This window comes from Arachis hypogaea, chromosome 3 (genome assembly GCF_003086295.3).
Source record: "Arachis hypogaea cultivar Tifrunner chromosome 3, arahy.Tifrunner.gnm2.J5K5, whole genome shotgun sequence".
In the NCBI taxonomy this organism is placed as follows: Eukaryota; Viridiplantae; Streptophyta; class Magnoliopsida; order Fabales; family Fabaceae; genus Arachis; species Arachis hypogaea.
Window position 1 is genome coordinate 2743891 of NC_092038.1, and position 10113 is coordinate 2754003.

The window sequence follows — 10113 nt, forward strand, 5'->3', positions numbered from 1 at the left end:
TAAATTTTTACTTTAATTTATGTTATGTATGTGATGATAGTTATATAAAATTTGAAATTTAATTTTATTTATTGGATTTTAATAATTATAGGAGCAGATAGAGGCGGGGCGGGTTATAGTTCAACTTTTACTACCCGCGGGTAGAAGTGGGGCGGGTTTTATGCGGGTTGTTGTACGGCGGGGCGGGGCTGGGTAGAGCAAAAACCTGCCCATACCCGCCCCGTTGCCACCCCTATCAGAATCCGATTTCCTAAGGATGATTCAATCATGTTGTCAATATTAGATAAAGGAAAACAGTCTTTTAGGTAGGCTTTGTTCAAATCTGTATAATCTACGCACATTTGCCATTTTCTATTAGACTTTTTACCATAACCACATTGGACAACCATGTTGGGTAAGTTAATTCCCGGATAAACCTGGCATCCAATAACCCTTGAACTTGGCTTTTAACCTTGGCAGCTCAGTCAGGGGATATCTTCAGATGTCGTTGCGCAACCAGCTTAAACTCGGGGTTAATAGCCAACTGATGGGACATGAAGGTTAGATCTATCTCGGACATGTCGACAGGTTCCCAAGCAAATAAGTCCACATTACCTCTTAAGAAAATTTACCTCTCCATTAGGCTCTGGTCTTGATTTCTCCTGTAATCGGGAGTCTATGTCAACAAGAAACATCGCATGGACTCTTTAACCTTGTCCTGGAGTGTGAGGCTAGCATTGCTGCATTTAACTGCAACCACCCGATCTCCTCGGACTGTCGCAACCTAACGTTCCGCTGTTAAGAATTTCATGATCGAAAATTTTGTTGAAATGAATGCGCATAGATCATTGAGCGTCTTCCTTCCCAATATCACATTGTAGGCCATGGAATCTTATAGGACAGTGAACTAGGTTTGTACAGGCGTAATATTAGCACCTTCTACAATGGTGAAAAGAAGGTTAATGGCCCCATCAGGTTTGATGTAATGATCCTTAAGCCCAACAGCTTTTGGGAGACGGGGCTTCAGATGTTGATCCTTTAATCCCAAGTCATGAAATGCATTTCTGAAGAGCATATTTGAGTCCGTACCTGTGTTAATGAGGATCCTCTTTACGATGTCATTACCCAACCTGCCAGTAATCACCAAGGGTTCATCATCTTCTGATGCGGCAACTTGAAAATCTTCAAGTTCCAAACGATGGTGCTCCAATTCTTATACCTGGTGTCGCATCTCCTGCATGGCGTGATGGTAGTCGTCCCCTAAACCAACGAAATGACGAGCTTCCGCATGGCAGAGCTCCAAGTTTGGGGCTCCCTGATTCTCAAACCTAGGAGGAGCTTCCTCGCGATTCGGAGTCACGTCAGCTTCATGTCCATTCTCCTGGTTTGGTCCTTCAACAGAGTCTCTAAATTGATTGTAGAATGAATTCGATGTTTGGCCATTAATCTTGGCGAAGTAGGATATCTACAAACGGCGCCAAATGTTCGTACTGGTTGCGAGTTTACGAACTGAAAGGGTGAAGGTCGGAGATCCTGACTTTGGTGTGCACAACATCAGGTCGAGTGGGCAACCTACAAGACACTCCGATGCTAAAGTCCGTAATATATTAGGTGGTATGGAACTTTGTGTGCTTACATGTTAATTGCCTTTTCTTTTTATCTCTGCCCTGTGGGGCTACTGTTTTTCCAACATCTAATGCCTTTACGTCGTGTCATTATTGTTGGGATTCGACGGTTATAGACTTGGTGATGTAGCCATTATGATGGTCTTGACGTTATCTCGTAACGTCGATTTATATTTAATTGCTTATCTGTTATGTTTTCATTTGTCTAGAATAGATACATAATTCTAAATATTTTTCTAATTCCTTAAAAAAATTTTAAATAAATATAATGTCTTCAAAATAATAAGGTATTCAAAGTTTTACTTGATCATTGCCAAACAAAAAATCAACTATAGTCTATATTTCCAAGCTGATAAAACACCCGCGAAGCTAATTAGATTGATAAACACGAACCGCGAATAAAATGAAATGTGTTGCACATTTCGGCGCGCAACCGGAACTGTAAAAGCAATTAAAATTTGAATTTTATATTTGATGGGATCCCACCAGAAAGCTTCCAATTCTAATAAGGGAGAGAAAAGTGAAGTGCATCTTAACCGTCTAATCTCGAAGTTCCAAAAATGAATCTCAACGGTCTTTACACTGCCAACTCACCGATCCGTGTGCGTTACACGTCATGGAAAAATCTCGTCGTCTTTGGAAAGCTACTCCACGAATCGACACTTGCCACGTCAGCGATCCGCGTGAACCCCCGCTAACGAATGATAGCGCGAAATCCTTTTCTATATCAATCAACTGCAATCACAATTTTTCTCATTCTCAACTCGACTCAATTCATTGTCTTCAGAATCCCAATTTTCCCAATCCAAATACCTAACTCCTTTCAGAATCTCAAAATCCTCGCTTCGTGATGGCACCTAAGGCAGAGAAGAAGCCAGCTGAGAAGAAGCCCGCGGAGGAGAAGAAATCCGCCGTTGCCGAGAAGGCTCCACCGGCAGAGAAGAAGCCGAAGGCAGGAAAGAAGCTTCCAAAGGAAGGCGCCGCTGCCGCCGGAGACAAGAAGAAGAAGAGGAACAAGAAGAGCGTTGAGACCTACAAGATCTACATCTTCAAGGTGCTGAAGCAAGTCCACCCTGACATCGGTATCTCAAGCAAGGCCATGGGAATCATGAACAGCTTCATCAACGATATCTTCGAGAAGCTCGCTCAAGAATCTTCGAGACTTGCCCGCTACAACAAGAAGCCAACCATAACCTCCAGGGAGATCCAAACCGCAGTCAGGCTAGTCCTTCCCGGAGAGTTGGCCAAGCACGCTGTTTCCGAGGGTACCAAGGCGGTTACCAAGTTTACCAGTTCTTAAGCGATGTCCTCCAGTGGTTTCGTCTGGCCTAATTATTTTACCATTAGAATTATATGTCTTTAGTTGCTTAATTAGTGCTTTTATTTTGTGGAAGAAAAAAGAAACTTGTAAGTGAAGTTCTGGGATCTGCTTGATCCTTCTTGTGTAGTTTGCTGGAAAAAAAAAGGGACAAGAACAGTAGGATTTATGCAATAGAATCGATTATTGTTTGCATCTTGTCTGGTTTTCGGATTCTTTGCTTTGTATTACATTAATTAGCAATGCCTAAACAAGCTTTTGCTCTATTTCCTCGTAACTGAGTGCTTCACCTTTAAAGTCACCGTGGAACCTTTTAGTCTTCGTTATTGGATTTACTTTTTTTTCCCCCTCCTCATTCGATACTAAGGAATCTGGTTGCTCGCTCACTTTGTTCCCTTTCCCCCTAAAACTACTGCTTTTGTTATGCTCTACGGTTACATTATCACAAGAACTTTTCCCTTGGTTTTAGTGTTTGATTTAAATTATGCAAACTTGAGTAATTTGACGTTCCTTTTAGGCAATAAATAATAATTAGACACAGGAATGAACTTGAACAACCCTATACATTTTAATGTAAGAAATAGTTCTAAAGTTTATAGTAGGATTATGCCACAGGTGCATAAGTCTTAACAAGTGCATAACAAAGTATTGCCGTCAAATGTGGTGAATTGCCTTTAGAATCATTCGCAAGTTCCCTCTCCTAAGTCCTAACATGACATTATTGATCTATCACTGAATCCACCAAAATAGTTCTAATAAGTATTAAGCGCTTTAATAAAGAGAAAAGTTGTATTGAACTACTATATTCTATTACTGCTTTAAGTCTTTAACTCTTGAACCAATTTTGAAAATGATTGTATTGTGTGAAATTTCAGAAAAAAAAAAAGGCTGGTGTGTGAAGTGTGATATATTTTTGTAAGTGGTAAATAGAAAATTTAAGATTTTAGTGCCTGAAAATTTTCTTTATTTCCAAGACAATGAGTGAATAAATTTGACAGTGAGTTGATGTACCCATTCGAAAGCAAAGAGAATAAATACAATTTTTTTGGTTTGCAGATGGGCTATTCCTAGGCATTTGTTAACGAAGGTGATTAAGTTTTTATTGATTTATACATGAAAGAAATACAATATTAAGTCAACTAAAGGTGAATTCTATTGAAAAAAAAAAGCTTAAACAAATCTTGTCTCCATACAAATTTTCTTATATGAGTTTAGATTTTCATGCCATGTTAAGCGTTTAATTGTTTTGACATACCGAATACCTAATAGAATAAACTAACAATACATATTGAAAGTGAAAATTTTAAATTTTATCATAAAATCAAAAGAATATATTTATAACCAACTAATTCTTTAAACTAAAAACTAATATCAACATTGAGCAATCAGCTAAAACTTGATTATTTTTGAATTTATATGTTAGAACTCGATAATTGAAAAATTAATTTGTGGAATTACTTGTTGAATCTTAATATTTTAATATAATTTTTTTAAAATAACTATTTATTTAATGAGATCTAAAAGACTAAAACATTTAAAATAACTACTTTATTTATTTAGTAAAATCCAAAATATTAAAACTAGTTACATACTAAAAGTTTTAATATTTTAGATTTCACTAAATAAATATAGTAGTTATTTAAAAAAATTATATAAAAATATTAATATTCAACAAGTAATCCCACAAATTAATTTTTCAATTATTGAGTTTTACCATATAAATTACACAATAATAAAAATTATAATCTTAAAAAATTTAAAAGATTTAAATTTTAAAATAACTACTATATTATTTAATGAGATTTAAAATATTAAATTTTTAAAATATAATCAACAATAATTTGATAAACTCGTTTAAATAAAAAATTTCACTATAAAAAAATTACAATTTAAAATGACAAAATAATTTTATAATAATTTAATTATCTCTTTTTTATGTAAAGAGAATTTGTTTATTAAGGTTTAAAAAATAATATTTAAAATAGTACTATAAAAAAATATTTTAAATTTAATATTATGAAAAAAAAATAAAAAAAATTATATCGGACTAATTTGATTAATTTTTATAATTTTAGAAATGAAAATTACTTACGTCTAAACTTTTAGGGACTATTTTGATTATAAATAACTTTTTTACATGTCAAGCGACACATGGCGTAATAACTGTCACTGACTTGACACGTCAACCAATCATTTTGTGACATGTGGCATTAACCTACCATAACATCATCTAACTAACAGAAGAACCAATTTGACTTACGTTTTATTTTTCAAGAACTAATATGACTAAAGAAATATTTTGAGGACTAATTTAAAGAATAGACGAATTTGACTATTATCCCCAATTTTCTATGATAAAAATGAATCAACTGAAGTCTGTATGAAATCAAATATTTTCTGTACAAGATTTTGAAATGAGAGACATTATGCATCTACAAGACCACAACTAAAACAAATAATGATAAAATATGGATAATCATATCAAAAGAAGAAAAAGCTTAAATTAAGGGGTAAGTATGGTTTTAGTCCCTAACGTTGAAGGCCAAAATCGAAACCATCTCTCATCTAATTTTTTTTATTTAGAATTGTCCTTAACGTTTTTTTTTCGTATTAAAATCGTCATTTTTAATAAAATTTTTTATTTTATTCCTAAACTACCCCTATTTTAAAAAAAATATATAAAAAAAACAAAACAGCGCGGGGGGAGGACGTGGGGTGGGGGGAAGGGGAGACGGGGAGGGGGAGGGAGGCGGTGGCGGCGTTGGTGGTGGAGGTGGGGGGAAGGGGAGACGGGGAGGAGGAGGCGGGGTGGAGGGGAAAGGGGAAGGGGGAGGGGGATGGCAGTGGCGTTGGTGGTGGGGGTGGGGGACGGCAGCGGCGTTGGTGGTAGAGGTAGGGGGAAGGGGAGATGGGGAGGGGGAGGCGGGGTGGAGGGAGAAGGGGAAAGGGGGAGGGGGACGGCGACGGCGTTGGTGGTGGGGGTGGGGGGAAGGGGAGACGGGAAGGGGGAGGGGGACACGGGGTGGAGGGGAAAGGGAAGGGGGAGGGGACAGCGACGGCGTTGGAAGGGGAAGGGGAGGGGGTGAGGGTATTTTTGTCTACAAAAAATTAAAAGGATGAATTTAATAAAAAAAAAAACGTAAAGGACGATTTTAAATCAAAAATTAGATGAGGGATGATTTCAATTTTAGTCCTGAACATTAGAAATCAAAATCATACTTACACCTGAAATTAATAACGTAGATTGTAGTGTCATTATTTGAAATATGTAGTTGTCCGAAATATTTCTTTAACATCTTGTTAATTGTTATTGCTACACTTTTTTTTTAAGATTCATATGTTGGTTAAATGTTGAATTTATCTAGTTTGACCTACTTAATAATCAAGTCATCATGAATTAGTATCAGTTGAAGATGCTGACGACAGTGCTAATTACAATAATAATTAAGATTTATCTATAAAGAATTTACGTATTTTTTAATAAAAAATGAATCACAAATCAACGAAAATAAGTTTGAAAATAAGCACAACATTTTTACTGTTATTGTTACACCTCTCACCATAGATCCCATAATACAAAACTCTAGAATAGTAGAATATATAGACCTTGCTCCCTAATGTACAATCAAAATCCCAATACAATTCACAACCTCTTGAATCGATACTAACGTGAGTGCTAAGTAGAGTAATTTTTTAAGTATTCTTATGCTGCTCACAACACAGCTACACTACACACTCACACCAATGGGTTCATATTCAATGACCAGCTAAGTCAACAACGCACGCACAGAAACATCTATTAATTAAGCATGTAAGGCCAGTACATGCTCAAAACTATATTCAAATAACCTTTTACATTCAACTTAGATAATCAATGAAACTTAAACTAAACCTAGATCTCTAAAGAGTAAAGACACGTCTATTGAAGAGTTCATTTTCACCGCGAAGTGCTAACTATTACCAGCCTCAGATCCAAGTGTGATATTTCATTTCTTTTTTTTAAGGTAATGTGGAGGAACCTAAGCCCAAGTGTGATATTGCCATGTTGGAATGGCAAGAGAATTAAGAAATCATTGTATGCCCCAAAATGTGTGTGCAGTGTTGTGTGTATTTTTTTTTTTAGGGCCTAGGGCCCTCTAAGCTCTAATGGAAAAAAAAGTCGACAATCTAATTTAAAGTTTACAGTGCTCTTTGGTGATTTAGTCCCACCAAATCCATAATTTGTACATTCTTAATTATTTTAGAAAATTCCTAATCAAAAGAAAGTGAAAAATATAGATAAAAAGTTTGTTATCAATTTTGTTATAATATACTAAAATTAAATATTTAACTAAATTGTGCCCTAAAAGCACCTTTTAAAAACATAATAATAATTTTTTATAATATTTTTGATGTATTTAATGCACTGAAAATTTTAAAAAAAATTATAAAATATTTTTGTAGAGTAAAAACCCTTTTTGACTCCTGTCATTTTTGAAAATAGACAAGTCGTTCTCTAATGTTTGAAAAATGATAAATCGATCCATGTCCATTTCTTCCGTTAGACACTTAGATCTTTCTGTGACTCTCTTTGTTTAGATTTGACGGAAAAAACTGACATGTAACGGTGAGGTGGTGACTTGGTCGGAACACATCATATAAATTGGTTAGGACCACTTAATCCCTGCCCAATCAGCAAAACGTGTCGTTCTCAACCAAGAAAAAACACGCATTTTGAAGAGTCTCCCCCTTTCCCTTTACATCTATCTTCAATAGCCCGAAATCACCTTCACGTGACACACTAAATTACACCTTAACTTTAAAAAAGCGAAATATTTTCCTTTAACACACATGCATGCACGCACGCACATTACTCTTATTTTGATACCCTTAGTAATTGTTTGATCAAATAAAAATAGTTTAGTAATGGTTGAAAGATGATTAAAGAAGTTATTTGATCTTATTTGTTGTCCATTATTCTTCTAGCAGATGCCATTTGAAATTGTCTTTGTTTTTTTCCTTGGGAATTAGTTCGAAAGGAATTCTGATGGAGTATTACTTTAATGAATAAATTGAGACATTTTTTTCATTAAACATTGATTATATTAATTTCACAAATTTGGTGAAAATATTTAAGGTTTAGAGTATGCAAGTTATAAAGAGATTTATTGGTATAATGGTACAGTATCTAATTTAGAGGATGAATTATATGTTCTTAAAAAGAATAAAGAACGAAAAAGATGTGGAGGTATGATGAAAAGAACGAAAAAGAGAAACCATGAATGGAAAAGATAATTAAAATGGATAATGAATCATAAGAGTGTATGACGAATGGGCTTCATGCCAAACTACTAATGCGAAAGTGCCCGCCTGACTGATAGCCGAAGGTTGCTAATGCGGGAATGTCCGCCTAACTGATAGCATATGGAATGTGAATGGGTCTTGTGCCAAACTGCCAATGCGAAAGGGCCCGCCTAACTGATAGTCTGAGATAGCTAATGCGGGAATGTTCGCCTAACTGATAGCACTGTTCCTTACTGTGATACACATTGAAATGTTATTATAATGAGGCCTAATTGACACGGGTAACCGTGATGCCAAGGTGTCTAATTGACACAGTAAAGGGACCATATTCGGGGTTCACTCTGAGTAACGTCGGGTTGCGGGTAGACAACCGACGCATGAGCTCATGGCCTGCACTAGGAAAGGCATGCATCATGTGCATTTGTATATTTTGTTTGAGCGTGCATTGTCTTAGCTTGCTTAATTGTTTATAGGGGTGGAAAAATGCCAGACGGCCTGCCAGGGGCCTACAGCCTGGCCTGTGTTTGGCCTGGCCTGGCCTGGCCTGTTATAAAATAGGTACAGGTCCAGACTCTTTTAAAAGCCTTAATACATTAATAGGCCAGGCCCATGCTGACTAATTAGCTTTATAGGCCTGTCAGGCCTGCCTGAGCCTGTTAAAATATAATTAAATATATAAATAATTATTTATTATTAATAAAATTATGAGATATTTTAAATTTATTATATTTTATTATAAATATTTTTGTATATTTTAAATATGTTAGAAGTTTAAAATTTTTCATAAATATTAAATATATGACATATTATATATAACAATTTTATTAAAAAATAATTTTTTAAATAATATTTTTATTTTTGTAAAAAAAAAATTATCAAATCTTTTAACCGGCTTCAGGCCAGGCCAGGCTAAATAACAGGCCGACCTAGTACTTTATAAAGAGCCTATAACAGGCTGCAGGGCAGGCTCAGGCCAATCAACTGTATGACAGGCCAGGCCTGTTCAGAGTAAAGCCTGGCCTGGCCTGGCCTGTTTCCACCCCTAATTGTTTATTCACGTTAATCGCTAATTGCCTACTTGTTATATATGCTTTCTATATGTGTTTGACTTGTCTGTTTTGTCTGTCTATGCAAATTTAATGGAGTTGGAGGAACGGAGGAAAGGCGAAGAGATTGAGGATTTTGATCAGATGTTGATCAAGTTTAGAACTTTAGAGACCTACCCTCATTTATGGTTTTAGCTTTAGTTCCTTAAGATTTATAATCTGATTGTCGGTGTTCTAGGATTGCCTTTAACTTTTCCGGGACCTTGCTTATTATATATGTGGGCACCTTAACCATACTGAGAACCCTCGGTTCTCATCCCATACAATATTGTTGTTTTTCAGATGCAGGTCGAGATGCACCTCGATGAGTGTTTGAAGTTCCCTCTGCAAGCGAAGTTAGTAAATGGTCTAAATGGTCTTAATCAATTTAGATGATGTATTCATACTAAGTTACTATCTTATTATTATACGTCGGTTTTTTATGTCGAGTCTAAATGGAGAGAACCATAAAAATAATTTAAATATCTAACAGAAAACAGGAGCTAATTTGTTATTTTTCAAATATTAAGGATCTAACCAAAAGCACATTTTAAAAATATAATAATAAATTTTTTTAAATATATTTTTAATAATTTTTATAAAATATTTTTTTTATAATATGTTTCATTTTTATCCTTAGGGCATAAGTCAGCAAAATCTTAAAATTAATTTCAAATTTACTAAAAATTTCAACTCTTTAATTATGCATTAGTTATTTTTCATTTTTATCCTTAGGGCATAAGTCAGCAAAATCTTAAAATTAATTTCAAATTTACTAAAAATTTCAACTCTTTAATTATGCATTAGTTATTTTTCCTTATTT

General features: G+C 35.0%; 1 protein-coding gene across 1 annotated transcript; it reads left to right on the forward strand.

Moving 5' to 3' along the window:
* The first annotated feature begins 2057 nt into the window (after positions 1–2057).
* LOC112787256 (probable histone H2B.1) lies at positions 2058–3117 on the forward strand. The gene has a single exon (XM_025830353.3). It carries the CDS (start codon positions 2455–2457, stop codon positions 2902–2904), a length of 450 nt encoding a protein of 149 aa, XP_025686138.1. The 5' UTR covers positions 2058–2454; the 3' UTR covers positions 2905–3117.
* Positions 3118–10113: the final 6996 nt, after the last annotated feature.

Bases quoted from the DNA above. Each gene is read 5' to 3' on its own strand.
- LOC112787256 (XM_025830353.3), top strand. From the start codon at position 2,455: ATGGCACCTAAGGCAGAGAAGAAGCCAGCTGAGAAGAAGCCCGCGGAG.